This window comes from Chlamydomonas reinhardtii, chromosome 7, assembly GCF_000002595.2.
Source record: "Chlamydomonas reinhardtii strain CC-503 cw92 mt+ chromosome 7, whole genome shotgun sequence".
Lineage (NCBI taxonomy): Eukaryota > Viridiplantae > Chlorophyta > Chlorophyceae > Chlamydomonadales > Chlamydomonadaceae > Chlamydomonas > Chlamydomonas reinhardtii.
The window spans coordinates 6,262,604-6,278,927 of NC_057010.1; the positions used below are offsets into that span (position 1 = coordinate 6,262,604).

The 16,324-nt window shown below is 69.6% G+C and overlaps 3 protein-coding genes across 3 annotated transcripts; 1 reads left to right on the forward strand and 2 right to left on the reverse strand.

The window, feature by feature from the left end:
• Positions 1 to 3: 3 nt before the first annotated feature.
• Positions 4 to 7,069, reverse strand: CHLRE_07g356700v5 (uncharacterized protein). The gene is made up of 7 exons (XM_043064669.1): positions 6,869 to 7,069; positions 6,503 to 6,694; positions 5,994 to 6,042; positions 5,085 to 5,782; positions 4,099 to 5,024; positions 3,375 to 3,850; positions 4 to 3,168 (listed from the first exon to the last, which is right to left on the reverse strand). The coding sequence occupies exons 2-7, from the start codon at positions 6,653 to 6,655 to the stop codon at positions 668 to 670; spliced, it is 4,803 nt and encodes a 1,600-aa protein (XP_042923237.1). The 5' UTR covers positions 6,656 to 6,694; positions 6,869 to 7,069; the 3' UTR covers positions 4 to 667.
• A 110-nt stretch (positions 7,070 to 7,179) lies between these two features.
• CHLRE_07g356750v5 (uncharacterized protein) lies at positions 7,180 to 10,601 on the forward strand. The gene is made up of 4 exons (XM_043064670.1): positions 7,180 to 8,160; positions 8,357 to 8,445; positions 8,658 to 9,161; positions 9,484 to 10,601. The coding sequence occupies exons 1-4, from the start codon at positions 7,306 to 7,308 to the stop codon at positions 9,761 to 9,763; spliced, it is 1,728 nt and encodes a 575-aa protein (XP_042923238.1). The 5' UTR covers positions 7,180 to 7,305; the 3' UTR covers positions 9,764 to 10,601.
• A 12-nt stretch (positions 10,602 to 10,613) lies between these two features.
• Positions 10,614 to 16,139, reverse strand: CHLRE_07g356800v5 (uncharacterized protein). The gene is made up of 2 exons (XM_043064671.1): positions 15,872 to 16,139; positions 10,614 to 15,572 (listed from the first exon to the last, which is right to left on the reverse strand). Exons 1-2 carry the CDS (start codon positions 15,932 to 15,934, stop codon positions 11,214 to 11,216), a joined length of 4,422 nt encoding a protein of 1,473 aa, XP_042923239.1. The 5' UTR covers positions 15,935 to 16,139; the 3' UTR covers positions 10,614 to 11,213.
• Positions 16,140 to 16,324: the final 185 nt, after the last annotated feature.

The window sequence follows — 16,324 nt, forward strand, 5'->3', positions numbered from 1 at the left end:
CCTCACCTATATATCCATCCAGGCCACACCCAGACGACCCCATCACAACTACGCGACAGCAAGCAGTGCAGCTGCTGTCAGCCCCGGCCCGCCCCTGGGGCACCATCAGCGCCCACGCCGGCCCTACGGCCACAGCTTCAGTCGTACGTAACGCGTTGCACACGCGCGCCAGTGCTGGCGGGGTGTGGCCTGACACACCGTGGCCTCCCATCAGCAGTACTCGTGCTAGTTTTCGGTCCGGTCTGGCTGCGGTTGGCACTGCTGTGGCATCGCGATTGCTAGGCACCTGTTTTGGCTATGTGCCTGTGGAAACCGACCCCGGCTATGTCCGGGCGATGAGGTTGTTCGGCCTCAGACTGTGGAGGGGCTCAGCCCCTTTTCCCGTGACCGGGGAACACTTGTCGGTCCGGGCCTTATCACCAAAAGCCTGAGGGCCCGTGGCCGCGTATCCCGCACTCGCGTCACATGCACGGCCCGCTTGCGCTTCTCAGCGCGCACACACACACGCGCGCACACACACACGTTTTTGCGCTATGTTTTCCTTGTGCTCTTTAACACACACACACACACACACACACATACACACACATGCACTCTTGAAAGGCTGATGCCACTCCATGGCACTCAATGGCACTCCACTGCACCTGCCAGTGCTGACTCGCTTCCCTCAGCGCGGCTGCTGGTAAGGCTGCTGCGTGCTGCCACCGCCGCCGCCGCCAGTGCTGTGGCCTGGCGCACTGTCGCTGAAGGCGCAGGAGGCGGCTGTGGCCACCACCTCAAAGTAGCCCTCACGATCACCCCCACCTGCCGCTGCTGCCGTGTCCCCCCACTCCAGTGTGCCATACTCGCCCCCCACATCATCACGCACTGCGCTCGCTGCTCCCCATCCCCCTCCCCCACCGCCTCTGCCGCCTCCACGGCCCATCCCCGGCTCCTGCTGGTGCTGGTGCTGCGCATACCCCTCCGGGCCGCTGGGAGTGCCCGCCACAGCCGCCGCGCTGTTGGCGCCGGCAGTCAGACCCACACAGCCACCGCCACCGCCGCTGTTGCCGCCGTAGACAGCAGCCCCCGGCGCTGCGCCAGGCTGTAGCTGCTGAGGCGCGTGGTGGGGGTGCTGCTGCTGGGTAGGCGCGGGGATAAGCGGCGGTGCAGAGCCACTGCCGCCGCCGCCGGCAAAAGCGGCGACCGCCTGCCAATGCCGCACAGCTCCTCCTCCTCCTCCTGCTCCTCCTGCTCCCCCGACCCCGACCCCGAGCCCGCGTATGTCCAGGCTGGTGCGTGTGGCGGTGAGGCATCGGCTGATAAAAGCTGACTCCAGCGAGTCATTGTCATCATCATCAACATCATCACCTCCCTCCTCGCCATCCTCACCACCCTCGCCGCCTTCCCCTTCGTGCCGGTATCCCTCCCCGGCTCCTTCCCGGCCGCCGGCCGGGTAGGTGGCCCCTGGCCCCGTGCCGCCGCCGCCGCCAGCCGCCGCCGCCGCCGCCGCGGCCAGCAGCTGCGCGGGCAGGTGCCGCGCCAGTGAGGCCACTGAGCGGTACATCTCCTCCGAGGAAGACGAATCGACGTCGGAGTCACCAGCCCCCGCCTCCGCCTCCACAGTCTGTGCCGCTTCATCTACTGCTGGGTAGTCGGCACCGTATGCCCCAGCCGACCCCAAGGGCACGGTCATGCTCTGCTGCTGCGGCGGCTGTTGCTGCTGGGGCCACCCGCCACCTCCCGCGCGCCGCTGTCTGTCGCCGTCAGTGCCGCCGCTGGCGCCAGCATACGCCTTATGAAGACCGGCCGGCCTGCGGCGGCTGCGGGTGCTGGCGGTGCTGGTGCTGGTGGGCCGCTCCGCCAGTGCATAGGGGCGCTGTGACACGTGCGCCTGCTGCATCCCCGTGTGCGCCTGCAGCCGCTGTTGGTGTTGGGGCGGCGTCCACAGCTGCTGGTGCTGCTGATGCTGCTGCCGTGCCCCTGAAGCGGCTGGTCGCCTGTCCGGCGGGTGCGCCTCCCCCGACACGGCGTGCGGTAGGTGTGACAGGTGCGACAGGGAGGAGGAGGCGCCGCTGTCATCCTCGCGTATGGGCGCCAGCTGCTGCAGGTGGCCGCCGCCCGCCGTCAGGGCCACATCTGGGAGCTCTTGGAACCCGCCGCTGTGGTGGTCATGGCCGTACTGGCCACCGAACGGGCCGTAGTCCAATGCCTCCTGTTCTTGTAAGGCGTACGGCATTGGCGCAGCAGGCGACTCCCGCGCCCGGTGGGAGCCGGCACCAGGAAGCGGGTACGGGTGCGGGTACTCCTGGTGCTGCTGCTGCTGGCGGTGCGTGTCCTGATGCTGATGAGGCCGCTGCTGTGGCGGCCGGCGGCCCACAGCAGCAGCGCCTCCGCCAGCGCTGGCCGACAGCGGCGGCTGTGGCGCCTGCTGGCCGCCCTGCACCCCGCCGCTGCCGCCGCCCCCAGCACCTCCCGCGGGTGGTGGCAGCGGCCCATGCTGCTGCTGCCGCCTGCTGATGGCGGCGGAGCTGGAGCCGCCGTGGCGGCTGCTGCTTGCCGAGCGCAGGCTGCCGGCTGCACCCACCACCACATTGCTCTGGGAGCTACTGTAGCCTCGCGGCGGCGGCAGCGGCACCTGCGACAGCGCCAGTGGCTGCCGGCCCCACTGCGGCTGCTGCTGCTGGCCCCGCAGTAGCTGTGCACGCAGCGGCATCGCGGCGGTGGTGGAGGCCGCCGACACGTGCACCTGCTCGTCCTGCTGATCGTCCGGTGGGTACCACTGCTGCTGGTACTGCTGGGGGTACGGGTGGTTGCGGTGAGGCTGGGACTGGGGTTGGTGCCGCCGCGGCGGGCCAGCACTGGCGGCGGTGGCAGCAGCCAGGGCCGAGCGCGTCAGATGCTGCTGGGAGAGGGAGGAGTGGGAGTGCCGCTGCTGCTGCTGTGTGCGCCGGGATGACGAGGTGGAGGCGGCGCCTGCGCCTCCGCCTGCAACCCTGCCCCCTGCTGCTGCGTAGCTGTCAATGCCTGCCTCTGATGGTTGTGACATCCGGCCAACCCGCGGCAGCTCGATACCCTCGGCCGCCGCCCGCCGCGCCTGCGCCCGCTGGAAGGCCCGTATGCGGGACAGGGTGTCTGAGAACAGGATGGCCTGCAGCGGGCCCGCCTGGCGCCGCGACACGCGCACGCCTGCATTGTGTGTGTGGTAGTGCACAGGCGGAGGCAGTGGGTGTACGTAAGGGACAGCAGCTGCGGGAAGCTGTGCCGTGTCGCTGTCTGCGTGTACGCCGCAACCGTCGTGCCTTGCGGCTGGTGAACCTGGCACCTACCCACCAGTGTGTTCACCCACCCACCCACACGCACACGCACTCCCGCCCGCGCACACGCGCACCTACCCGCCAGCACGCCCAGCACCTTGGTCCACTCCTGCCGCGCAAAGCCCAGCAGCGCCGCCCGGTACCCCAGCACCGCCAGCTCCGTCAGCAGCCGACCGCGCTCTCCGCCCAGCCGCCCAGCCAGTGAGCCGCCGCCGCCGCCAGCGGCCGCAGCAGCAGCACCACCGCCCAGCAGGCCGCCTGCGCTGCTGCTGCCACCGCTACTGGGTGGCGGCGGCGGGAAGGGCCGCATCCGCCGCGGCCCCTGGTGCTGCCGCTGCAGGCCTCCCTCCTCTTGGTCGTCCTCGTTGTCATCTCCTAGGCGGTTGCTGACGCTGTGGGTTTCGGCGTCAGCCAGTGATGGGTGGGGCGTGCCGGCGCCGGCACCTGTGCCGGTGCCAGGTGTGCCTCCTCCATCCCCACCCCCACCTCCCCCGCCCTCTCCTCCCCCTCCCCCGGGCGGCATCATGTCCAGCAGGGAGCCCACCAGCTTGAGCCTGCAGCGGGGCGGCGGCGGCAGGGGCGGCGGCAGTGCAGGTACAGGTACAGGAGTGCAAAGCGCTTGATGTGAGGGAGGTAGAAGAGACGGGATTGCTAATGAACAAGCATTCACAGATGTTCATTGAACACAATACGCAGCCGGCCCCGCCCTTTCCTTGTCCTTCATCCATCCCACTCCTAAACCTGCAGTTGCACCTGTGTGTCAGGCACCCGCAAGCTAGCAGCCACCCGCTCCGTTCCGCACCTCAGCTCGTGCTTCTCCCGCGCCGCCGCCACCGCCGCCAGCTCCGCCTCCAGGGCGCCCACCAGCTCCCGCACCTGGCCCGCAATCAGGCCGTTGCCGCCGCCGCCGCCTCCCGCCGCTGTGGTGGTGGTGGTGGACAGGGCGCTGGCGCTGGGGGCGGCGGTGAAGGCGGTGAGGGCGCTGGTGGTGGCCTGAGAGAACTGGGACTCCGTGTCACTGCCGCCGCCGTTGTCATAGTACTCAGTGCGCTGATCGTCGTACGGCGGTCGGGGATGGGGGTAGGGGTAGGAGGTCGAGACTGTGGTGCCGTCTGGGTAGCTGTCGGCTCGGGTGTGGGCGTGCGGTGCCGCCGCGGGGTACGGCGGCTGCCTGCTGCTGCTGCTGGTGCTGCTGGGCCCGGCGGCGCCACGCGGGGGCAGTGGCGGTGGCGGCTGGCGGTGTGGCGGTGCGGCTGAGCGGCTGTGAGGTTGCGACTGCTGCTGCAGCCCTTGCCGCTGCTGCAGCGGGTAGTGCTGCGGCGGATAGTGCTGCTGCGGCTGGCTGCCGCCGCCACCATGGTCGGCGGCATACCGCGCGCGGTGCGACGGTATGGGCGCCCCGGGTGCCGCCACGCCCTCGTCCCCGGCCGCCGGCGCCTGCCACCCTGCTGCTGCCTCAGCGCCCGGCTGCTGCTGACACCACCCCTGCTGCGAGGCCTGCTGCGTGCCCTGCTGAGGGCGCTGCTGTGGGTGCTGCTGCTGCTGGTGGTGGTGGCCGTGCTCCTGCGGCGGCGGCTGGTGGTATGCGGCTGGCAGTGCGGCGCGCGGTACCTCGGACAGCAACACCTCGGAGAACAGCATCGGCTCCGAATCCTGGTGCTGCAGGTTGTCAGCGCCTCCATTCACGCCTCCTCCTACCGTCCCTCCACGACGCACGGCAACACCCATCTGCGGCACGAAGTGTGGTGGGGGTGCGGCCCCCATGCGCCGCACCCCCTCAGCCCCCGCCTCTGCAGGGTCGGCGGGGCTGGCGGCGTAGGCCGCAGCGGAGCCGCCGCCGCCGCCAGCTACACTGGCGCCGCCGCGGTGCCGCACGCCCTCTGCGGCCTCTGCCGCCAAGTAGCCGGGACGGCTGAACCGCGCCGCCGGCGACGATGGTGTCGGCTGGCAGGTGAGCGGTGGATATGGTTGCGGGGCCAGCGCTGCTTCTGTTCCGCGCGTGTTGTTGCTGGTGGTGTGGATTAGCGGCCGCGCACGTGCCGCCAGGGCCCCGGGGCTGCGGGGCGGTGTCGGCATGGCGGCGGCGGACCCGCTTCCGCCGCTGCTCCTGCCCCCAGCCCCGCCAGCGCCAGCAGTGGACTGCCAGCTGCCATCCCTCGGCGTCGCCAGTACTGGTGTGGCTCCATGACCGCTGCCACTGGTTGTGTTGGCGGAGGCTGCAGCCGAGCCGCTGTTGGTACTGGCATTGGCATTGGGCTCTTGCTGCTGTTGTTGCTGCTGCTGCTTCCAGGGCGGCAGTAGCTGACCTGCTGCAGCCGCAGCCACCGTCCGCCGCCCCGGCGACCGCAGCAGACCTAGGCGAGGCGGCGAGGCCGGCAGCTTGATGGGGTACAGGCTCACAGCGCCGCCGCCACCGCCGCTTGCAGAGCTCCCGCCGGCCTGCGGTGCCGGCTTGTCGCCGAAACCGCTTGTAAACTTTTTCTTGACTGCGGGCAGCATGGTAGGTGGGTTGTCCACACGAAGGGGCTGAGTGGTTGGTGCCAGCAGCAAGAACTGAGTTGGCAAACACGCGTCAGGAAGGCCTATGTGTCGCCGCCGGCACTCGCATGCACAGACACCCTCACGCCCCTCACGCCGGCAGTAGCGCTATTGAAGCCTGCATAAAGACCCTCACGCACCCAGTAGCTACCAACCCACATTTGGTGAGCAGGCGCCGCAGGATGCCCTTCTTCTGCCCCGCCACCTCCTGCGGGTGCGTGGCATGCGGTGTGACGTGAGGCAAACAGTCCAACGCCTGTGCCCCCTGTGCCCCTGGAAGGCAGGGTGCAACCGTGTGCCCAAGGTGGCGCCGCCAGCGTGTCCTCACAAGCCGAGCAGCAACCGGGCAGTGCCGCGGCAGGGCGCTTGGGGCTGCTGCTGACCCGTGGCTGCCCCGCCACATGGCGGCACACGGCGCAGATAGATCCACATCACCATGAGTGCCAGCCCCGACCCAGATCAGGAGAAGAACTTCCGCACTGCACTTTACCCCCCTTCCATGTCACTTGCAACAAACTCCGACCTGTGCTCCGCTCGTTTTCGCTTGGTTTGGTTTAGTTTGAGCTGGAATTTACAACCCCCCGGCGTCCTCCCCACCTGCGCCCGCGCTGCTGACCTTCCCACCCCATCCCGCCCTTATCCGCTGTTATCAACGTACATACGCTCACCTGCAGCGCCTTACGTGCCGGGTCGCCCCCTGCTCCACCTGATCCACCTGCTCCGCCCAGCCGCACATCCAGGCTAGCCACGATGTCCACTGCCCCCGCCTCGTAGTCGCACCCGTCCGCATACAGCAGCTGCTGGTTCGTTGACAGCGCCATGATGGAGGTCTGGCCCTCACGACCCAGCAATCAAACTTCCTGCATACATGAGATACACAGATCAAGCAAGCAAGGGCCGAAGTGAAGCAAACCCGGTTGTAAGCCGAGCGGGCCAGGCTGGCATTTCCCGCCAAAATGCAGACCAGGCCCCGGTACCGGTCCCGGCCTTGCCCGCTGCTGCACCGGCGCCCCTTGTCTCGCACTCTGTCTCGCCTTGCAGTCCGAGGTGTCCGCGACTGCTGTGTCGTTGACGCGTGGCCAGGCGCTCAGGCTCCACACGCTGCCTTCCGTTACGTTGCACGCGCGCTTGCCTACCTCCCACTTAGGGTTGGCTGGAGTGAAGTGCTCGACGTAATAAAGTAATACAGCAGCAAGCAACCCGTTTGATGCTGCAAAGCCAAATGCTTGGCCTCATTCCGGATCGGCGTGGGTCGCGCCTGGGGTCGCGCTCAATCCGCCGTGGGTCGCGCTCCCTTCCGCGGGCCTGCATCGTCATTCTCGCCTGCCTGCTCACCAGTTTCTCACATAAGCCACTCGGTGCCAACCACGGTGCGGCGAGCAGTGCTTCACCACTGCTTCGCTCTGCGCCGAATACCTGCAACAGGCGGGGGAAGCGTGACAACAGTTACCCGGCGGGCCTCACACTCCTCATGTCACGGCGGTATGGGAGAGAGGGCGGAAGCGGTGACTCCCCGCTCAACGATTCAACTGCGGTCGCCCAGCCGCAGCCGCAGCCGCAGCCGCCCGAGATCGCGCCCAGCCCAACTCCCGCAGCCCCCGGCCCCGCCCCCGCCAGCTGCCCACAGGCGCGCGCAGTAGCTCCATCAGCCGCAGTACTGCTGCCCGCACCTCGCCCGCCGTCGCCAAGCCACCAGCCGCACACTCCTCACCTTCAAGAGCAGCAGCAGGCGCAGGCGCAGGCGCCCCACCACCACCGCCACGACGACGACGACCCAACTCAGCAGCAGCAGCAGGACCCTCAACTGCATGTACCCCAGCCCCAGCCCCAGCCCCAGGACGGGGAGGGCCAGGGGGGCGGGGACGGTCGCGGCGGGGCGTTCCGGCGGCTGCGGGAGCAGAGCTACGACACGTGGCGGCCGGTGCCCTCGCTGGGCCGGGCGGTGGCGGTGATGGCGGCACTGGCGGCGCTGGGGCTGGGGCTGGGGCTGCCGCTGCTGGTGGCGTCACTGCATGACGCGGCGCAGGTGCGGCTGAGGTATGATGACGCGCCGCTGCTGCCGCCGCCGCCGCCGCTGTCGTCATCATCGCCGTCGTCCTGTGGCAATGGCAGCAGTGGTGGTGCGGCTGCAGCCAATTGCAGCAGTAGCAGCAGCAGTAGCAGTAGAGGTGGTGTTGAGCTGGCGCCAGCAGGGGCGGCAGTAGCGGGTGGCGAGGACCGGATGGCCGCCATCTGGGCGGCGGGGGCGGCGGGGGCGGTGCAGCAGGTGTGGGTGACACTGCCTCGGGCGCTGACGCCGCCGGTGTACGTCATGTACGAGATACAGGTGGGCGGGGTGGCGGCGCGGGGGCCCGGGGGCGTGTCTCCTGAAGGGGTTGGAGCGGGATGTGTCGCATACAGGCAGGTCGGGGTAAGTGTCAGCGACCAAGTGGAGACTGCGTCCACGCCTAGTAGGCAAGCCCATCCAGCCCACCTGTCTGCCATCCCAGCCCGACCCTTCCCCGCATCTGCCACCCTCACAGGGGTTGTACGGCACCCACAAGCGCTACCTGCGCTCGGTCAGTCGGGAGCAGCTGGCGGGGCAGCAGCCCGGGGCCGAGACGCTGGACAAGTGAGGGGGGAGGGGAGCGGGGTTGTTGGTGCGGCCTGTCGGAAATGGTGGGTTCGGGGGCGCTGCCATCCGCGAATGCACGCGGCATCTTGGTCCCCTTACGCACACACGCGCGCGCAAACACACGCATACAGACAAGCACACACACACACACACACACACACACACACACACACACGCACACACACACACACATACACGTGTGTACACAGGTGTGAGCCCCAGCTCTACCTGGGTGGAGCCGCCACCGCCTCACTGCCCGCGGGGGGGCTGGTCAACCCCTGCGGGCTGCGGGCCGCCTCCCTCTTCAACGACTCCTTCACCCTGTACGCCGACACAGCCACCTGTGGCAGTATCGGCAGCAGCAGCAGCAGCAGCAGCAGCAGCAGCAGCAGCAGCAGTGGCAGTAGCAGCGGCAGTAGCAGCAGCAGTGTCGCTGGCGGCCAGCAGGGCACGCAGAAGCAGCCGCAGCTGCGGGCGGTGCCGCTGCACACGGGTGATGTGGTGTGGGGTCTGGAGCGGCGCTGGCTGTACGGCCACCCCTACAACACCACAAACTTCAATCCACTGCCGCCCGAGCCAGGAAGCAGCTACAGCGGCAGCAGTGGTGGTGGCGGCGGCAGTGGCGGCGGGTGGCGGCGGCTTGGGGGCCCGCTGCTGCATGGGGGTGTGGGGCAGGATCCGGCACTGGAGGTGTGGCTGAGGCCCAGTGTCAGGTGGGGGCCTGGAGCGGCTGGAGGGGGGGCCTACCTGGAGCCGGGCTGGGGGGCTGGAGGGGATGGAGGGGCAATCGATATGCGCGGGACATACGTTTGAGGTGTCGCCGCGGCAAGGACACGGCATTGCACCTAGTGCGTGTGGCAACCCCATATCCCGACGAAGCGGCCTACCGCCGCCCGCGTAAGATGTTTATATGGCATTCACGCGCCTGCTTCCAATGCAGCCCTCCTTCATGTGCATCACACGCACCTGCAAACGCACACACACACACACACACACACACACACACACACACACACACACACCCCTTCGCCACAGGCCCGACGCCCTCAAGATGTACGGCGTGGTACGGCAGCCGCAGCCGCTGCCCGCCGGCTGCCGGCTGCGGCTGGACGTGGCGGCGCGGTACACTGGCCCGTACGGCTGGGGCGGCGCCAAGGCGGTGCGGCTGGCCAGGCAGTCCTGGTACGGACTGCGGACGCCTGGTCTGGTGGTGGCGGGGGCGCTGCTGGGGCTGGCGGCGGCGGCGGCGGCGGGGGCGGCGGCGCTGTTGGCGGCGGCGGCGGTGTGGGGTGTGCGCGGCCGGCGCGGCTGGTAGCGGCAGCCACTGGTCGCTGCTGCCTCGTGATGGAACATGGCAAGGGGCAGGAAAGCGTAGTCCCGATGTGTGTGGCTCCCACCCGTGCCCACATAAATGCGTAGCAAGAAGGGACAAGGCATTGGTGCGTCGTTCGCGCGCTGTTACTGTACCGACGGTAGCTGGCAGGTTGTGTCGATGTTTTGCTGACGCGCATTCCTCACGCTCCGGGCGCCCGGCCAAGGCGATAGCACCACACAGACTCAATGCGACGCCACACCGCGCGGATAGCATAGCCGATGCGCACCTGCAGGCAGTCGACCGACGTCCACGGATGAGCTGTGTAGACGAGCACTAGCGTAATGCAACGGCGTGCAGCAAAACAATGGCCGGGCGACGGTGTGACAAGCAGGGGCAAGAACAAGGCGAAGCAAAGCAGAAGAGGGGCCCGAATGTGTACGACAATTGTGGCGGGCAGGCCGAATGCGGTGCAACACGCCAACAACACAACCGGAGGTGAGGAAGCGTTGCTGATGGTGAGGATAGGTGCTGCGACGTTCGGTAGGGGAGCTGTGGCCGCGCACTAGATGGGAGGAATTTTCCGAGGTGTTGTTTCCGAGGCATTGTTTGTGGCTGATGTTTGTGGCTGATTAAGAAAGAAGCAGAGTTTCGGCTGTGAGCGGCTGGCGAGGAGAGGCGGGGGCTGTTACGTTTTGGTCGCTGCTGCCTGGTGCGGTGGTGGTGTGTCGGGGGCATTGTTGCCTGCAGACGTGTGTGTTGATGTGCGGGTGATTCGCTGGTTGCAGGCTGATGTGAAGGGCAAGAGGCGTGTGGCGGCGGTGCCCGATGACGTGTTGCGGGCCGTGGGGAGGTAGGGAGGGAGGGACACGGGGCTGGGGAGCAACAAGATACATGTCAGCCGACCAGCCCCCCATGTGCATGCCCCCGCACCAGCAGCAGCACGGCCCTCATACCTCTCTGTATGTCTGCAGTCTGCCTGTGTCCTGTAAATTCTGTGTCTCGAGCTTGCTACTCTACCTTGTTCCTTTCACTCTAGCTACCTTGTTCCTTCGCGTGTGCGGCAACTCACTGATCTCGCCTCACCTCCTTGCTCCAAGCCTCCTACACAGCTCTAGGCGAAATGTGCTCTCGGCTACATTGCAAAACATACGCCGAGGTCCCCGCGTTACCAGCGAACACTCCTCACTGTCTTCCTGCAGCGTACACACCACAACACGAACCCTACAAAAAGCGCATCGTAAGTAAGCATAAGGACATTAAATACCATGGTTGAGTCTCCATGCACATTGAATACCGATGTGGCGCGATCATCAACACATCAACGCCCACACCAACAGCACCAACAGCACATCCATCCTGCCACACACCAAGACGCAGCACACAGCACGGCGCACGGGAGACTCACTCCGCTAGCAAGTGTGCGCACCACTGCAGCAGCAGCCGCGCCTCCTCAGCTGCCGCCAGCACACGGCCCCGCCGCGGCGGCTGCAGTCACCACCGCCGCCCGCGGTTGCTGCTGCCGCTCCCGCTCCTGCCTCGGGTCCAGCTCCACCTCCGCCACGGCCCACGGCGACGCCCCCGTGGGCGCCTGGAGCACCCGCAGCAGCTCGGGAGGGCGCAGGCCGCCGGCCCCGGCGCCCATGCCTGTGTGCGGCTGCGGCTGAGAGCCACATGCAACAGCTCTGCCACCAGCCGCCACCCCCGCCGCCAGCTGCGCCGCCGCCAGCCGCAGCTCGGGGTCCCCCACCGCCGCCGCCAGCACACACAAGTCCCGAGCCAGCCGCTCCGCCACTGGGCCTGCCTCGCCCCACGCCTCGCCCGGCCCCTGCAGAGACTGCAGCGCCGGCGGCCGCGGCCGAGCCGACCCGACGCGGCTGTGCGCCGCCGCCAGCAGCCGCCGCAGCCAGGCCCGGCCCGGCCGCACGCCCAGCGCCGCCAGTGCCGCCGCCAGGTCTGACAGCTGGCCCAGTGACAGCTGGCTCAGCTCCGGACCCAGCCGCTGCGCCGCCGCCGCCACCAGAGCCGAGCTGGCGCGCAGCCCAGTGCCACCGCTACTGCCATTGCTAGCGCTGCTGCTACTGCTGCTGCTCCTGCCACCGCGACTGGCTACTGCCACGCGCTGCAGCGAGGTCGGCCCTGCGGCCTGAGCGCCGCCGGCAGCAGCGCCGCCACTCGCCGCCTCCGCCGCCGCCACGGCGTGCGGCCCCTCCGGCTGCTGCCGCAGCTGCGCCCAGCCCGGCCACGCCAGCAGGCTCAGCAGCTCCACCACCTGACCCGGCGGCGCCGCCGCCAGCTTGGCGCCGCCGTCGCCCGCCAGCGCCGCCGCCAGGGCCGCGGTCCAGCTGTGCGGCGGCGCCAGTCGCAGCGCGGCCCAGGCGCGCAGGTGCAGCAGGCACTGGTCCAGGTAGCTGTGCGGCAGGCGGCAGCGGGAGGCCGCCAGCAGGGCGCGCACGTGCACGGCCGCCAGCAGCGGCGACTGCAGGGCCGGGGCCTGCCGGGCAGCAGCAGGAGGCGCACCCGGATGGGCCGCGGCCGCGGTCGCCGCCTCAGTGTCGCCACTGCTGCCGTGGTGCTGCTCGTGTTCCTGCTCCCCATGCTGCTCCTGCTCCTGCTCCTGCCGCCTCGCCGCCACCAGCAGTGCCAGGCCGTACAGCCCCTCCGCAAACAGCCGTGCAGGCAGTCGCTCGCCCGCTGCGCCAGCAGCACCGCCCGCACCAGCAGCAGCGGCAGCCCCGCCGTACGCGCCGCGCGCCCCGTCCGCCGCCGCCGCCGCCACCAGCGCCCTCATCACTCGGTCCACCGAGTTGCGGCCGGGCCGGTGCCGCAGCCGCGCCCACGCCGCAGCCAGCCGCGCCGCCGCCCGGCCCGCCCCTCCTCCCGCCCCGCCTCCGCCTCCACCTCCGCCGCCCAGCCCCAGTGCGCCCGCCGCCAGCAGCGGCCTCAGCGCCGCCTCGTGCGCTGCCAGCCAGACCGCCCCCGGACTGAAGCCCAGGTGTGCCAGCGCGCTGAGGGACAGCACCAGCGCCTGACCCGTGAGACCCGAGCCGCGACTGCTGAGGCCGTGGGGGCCGTGGGTGCTGTGGGAGCCGGGCGCGGGCAGGCGCCGTCCCAGCTCGGTACACAGCTGCCGCAGCCAGGCCGCTGGCACAGGCCGCTGCTGCTGCTGCTGCTGCTGCTGCTGCCGCTGCGGTTGCTGCTGCTGGGATGCAGACTTACGGTTTGCGCTAGAGTCAGAATCGATGGCCGGGATGGACGGGTGGCCAGCTGCATAGTGAGCATCCCATGGGCCGTCGCCATCCGCGTCGCTGTCGTCCGCGGCAGGCGGTGACTGTGGCGTAGCTGAGGGCGCTGACGGCTGCCCCGGCACCGGCCGCAGCGGCAGCGGCAGCAGCTGACTGCTGACACCCCCGCTGCTGCCCGAGCCTGCGCCTGCCGCCGCTGCCCAGCCCCTGGCCGGCACCCAGTGCGCCACGCCCACCAGCAGCAGCACCAGGTCCTGCGCGCTGCCCGCCGCCAGCAGACCCGGAGCCGCCGCCGCCGCCAGCAGCGCCCGCCGCACGTGCGGCCGCGGCGTGTGCCGCATCTGGGCCAGGCTGTACGCGATGAGGCCCAGGCTCTGACAGCTGGCGCCGGGGAACGGGCCGCCAGGGCGGCTGCCGGCGGCGCCGCGGGCGCCCGCCATGGGCCCGGCGGCGCCGCCTACGCAGCGGTCCAGCACGGCGTCCAGCCAGGCCGGCGGCGCCGCCACGCCCAGCCGCCACAGCGCCCACAGTACCAGTGACAGCGAGTGGCCGTTCAGCAGCCCGCCGCCGTATCGCCGTACGCCCTGCACCGCCGCGCCGCGCCCCTGCGGCCCCACCTCTCCCACCTCCTCCGCCTCCCCAAGCTCTGCCGCCTGCTCTTCCTGCTCCTGCTCCACCCCCGCCTCCGCCCCTGCCTCCAGCGGCGCCCACGCCTCAAGCAGTGCCGCCAGCCAGGACTCGGCGGGCCGGTAGCCCAGCGCCGCCAGCGCCCACACCACCGCCGAGGAGTCGCGGGCAGGGAACCAGTCCGCAGCGCCGCCCGCCGCCGCCACCGCCGCCTGGGCCGCCGTCGCCTCAGCCGCCGCCGCCGCCGCCGCCGCCACAGCTCCCGCGTCCGCGTCAGTGCCACCCTGCGCCTGCACCTCTGCTTGCGCTGCGGCCGCTGCCGCCGCCTCGGCTGCGGCGGCGCGCGCCCTGTCCGCCGCCGCTGTCGCCGCCGCCCTGGCCGCCTCCGCCGCCGCCTGGCGCCTCAGCCAGGGCGCGCTGGCCGCCACGTAGGCCGCCAGCCAGCGCTCATCAGGCACGTGGCCCAGGCGAGCCAGAGCCCACAGCAGAGTGGAGTAGGAGCGGGCCGTGTGGCCGCCGGCGGCTCTGGACCCGTCCGCGGTGGCAGCGGCGCCGGCTCGCCCCCCGGGCTCCCACCCCTGGCCCCTGGACCGTTGTGCCTGCAGCTGCAGCGGCGCCCCGCACGCCGCCAGCCCCGCCTCCGCCAGCGCATCCACAAGCTCCAGACCCGCCAGCGCGCCGCCACCTGCTGCCGCGCCGCCGCCGCCACCACCTGCAGCGCTGCCGCCGCCACCTTCCAAAACGACATCACGCCCCAGCGCCGCCAGCGCACCCGCCATGATGGCAGCGCCGGCGCCATCGAGCCGCCGCCGCCGCACCGCCGCCAGCACCGCCGGCCGCAGGTCCTCTACCACCAGCCGCCTCAGCCGCCGCCGCCCTGCGCCGCCACCGCCACAGCCACTGGCCTCTCGCAGCCGCGGCAGCGCACTGAACACCGCCGTCAGCGAGCCCACACTGAGGGCTTGCAGGAACTCCTGCGGCGTCTGCTCCGGTGCCGGGGTGGTGCTATTGCCACTGCCACTGCTACTGCCGGCTGCTGCTGCCACAGGAGGCTGTAGCTGCAGCAGCTGCTCCAGCTCGTCCAGGCACGTGACGGAGCGCAGCGCCGCGCGGAAGGCGTATCCCGGACTGCTACTTCCATAGCTGCTCCTATTGCTGCTGCTGCTGCTGTTGCTGCTGCTGCTACTACTGCTGCTCCCGCATTGCTGCTGTTGCAGGCAGCCCGGGGGATCGACAGCGGCGCGGGAGTCATCCCGCGAACCCATCCACACCTCCTGCTCCTCCTCTGCGGTCGCCAGCAGCCCGCTATCCGCAGCCTCTTGCATGTGGCCACAGTCCGGGTCCCGCCACACACCGCAGCGCACCGCCGCCTGGTCCGCCTCCAAGCAGCCCGCACCCGCCAGCACCGAGTCTGCAGCCCCGAAACCGTACAGGTCAGACAGCAGCGGCGCCGACTGACCGGCGCCCTGATCACCTAGTGCGCCGCCATCTGCAGCCGGGCGCGACGGAGGCGGCGGCGGCGGCGGCGCGGGCGCGGTGCTGAGGTCGACTAGCGCTACGCCGCCGCCGCCGCTGCAGCTGCCGCTGCCACGCGCTGACGGCGACTGCAGAAAGCAGCGGGCTGGCTGCGGCGCGCGAGTGCCGCTGCCTCGGCTTGCAGCGGCGGCAGATGGACCACTGCTGGCACTCGTGGCCACGGCCGCGGCGCCGCGCCGGGGGTCATCGTCGCCGCCGCCCGGGGCTGCGGCATGGGGCGGGCGCGGCGCCGCCGCTGCGCCTGCGGCGGGGCACGGCGCGCGCCGCGCCCTGAGCGCCGCCGCGCAAAGGAGCTGGCGATGGCAGCACTGCCACTGGTAGCAGCCGCAGACGGTGCAGTAGGCGGAGGAGGCCGCGTTGGAGGCAAGCCCGGCTGACCCGACCGCGCACGAGGTGTTCTGCGCCTGCAGGCAACAAGGGGCAGCCGGTTGGCTCTCTGGTGGCGTCCTCATGCCGCGAACATACTACTGTAACCAAGAGCACACAGCAATAAGCTAGTGATCTGGGGCCTCACAGGGGCGCCTGCCTGGGCGCACCAAGACCCGCACCACAAACTGGCATTGCGGATGTGTGGTGCGGGGGCTCAAGTCCCAACAGAAAGCAGGGGCGATAATATGACTCAGCTTTGATACACAGTGCCATTCCAAAGAGATCAATTGCCCTGGACATACAGGAGAAACAAGAAAGTTTCGCGCCCCCGCACCTTGCTCGTGAGCCCAGTCCGATGCAGAAATAGCGCATTACATGCTGCTGACACTGGAAGCATTAAAGCTGCGGTGAGCGGTGAAGAACAGGCGTATCACAGGTGCTAGCCATTTACAGGGCCATTCACCACCAATACTTCAATTCAGCAGAGCTTGCAAGCCAAACATTTGAGTCGATGTACAATGCAGACCAGCAGTATGGCTGGCAACCTTCAACTTCAAGCTCAACTCGCCGTGGATGTTAAGAGTTTCACAGATAACACGGACTTGAAAGTTTTCTGCTGTAAACTGAAGCGCAAGAATTGTATTGCGGTGCTATGCTACCCATTTCCACATGGCGCCCTGGTGCATGCTGACTGCATGCTGAGCCCTCGAGCATGCGGCGTCTTGCAACCCGCCTGCCCCAGTGGCTGGTCATCGCGGTCGCCTCGCCTCAAGTGCAATATCCAGGC

Excerpts from the sequence above, each read along its gene's own strand:
- CHLRE_07g356750v5 (XM_043064670.1), top strand. The coding sequence starts at position 7,306 with ATGTCACGGCGGTATGGGAGAGAGGGCGGAAGCGGTGACTCCCCGCTC. Across the intron at positions 8,161-8,356 it reads ACGTCATGTACGAGATACAG|GGGTTGTACGGCACCCACAA; the intron begins GTGGGCGGGGTG and ends CCACCCTCACAG. Across the intron at positions 8,446-8,657 it reads GGGGCCGAGACGCTGGACAA|GTGTGAGCCCCAGCTCTACC; the intron begins GTGAGGGGGGAG and ends GTGTGTACACAG.
- CHLRE_07g356800v5 (XM_043064671.1), bottom strand. The coding sequence starts at position 15,934 with ATGCTTCCAGTGTCAGCAGCATGTAATGCGCTATTTCTGCATCGGACT. Across the intron at positions 15,573-15,871 it reads GGACTGGGCTCACGAGCAAG|GCGCAGAACACCTCGTGCGC; the intron begins GTGCGGGGGCGC and ends TGTTGCCTGCAG.
- CHLRE_07g356700v5 (XM_043064669.1), bottom strand. The coding sequence starts at position 6,655 with ATGGCGCTGTCAACGAACCAGCAGCTGCTGTATGCGGACGGGTGCGAC. Across the intron at positions 5,783-5,993 it reads GCGGCGCCTGCTCACCAAAT|TCAAGAAAAAGTTTACAAGC; the intron begins GTGGGTTGGTAG and ends TGCTGCCCGCAG. Across the intron at positions 3,169-3,374 it reads GGTGCTGGGCGTGCTGGCGG|GCGTGCGCGTGTCGCGGCGC; the intron begins GTAGGTGCGCGT and ends CACACAATGCAG.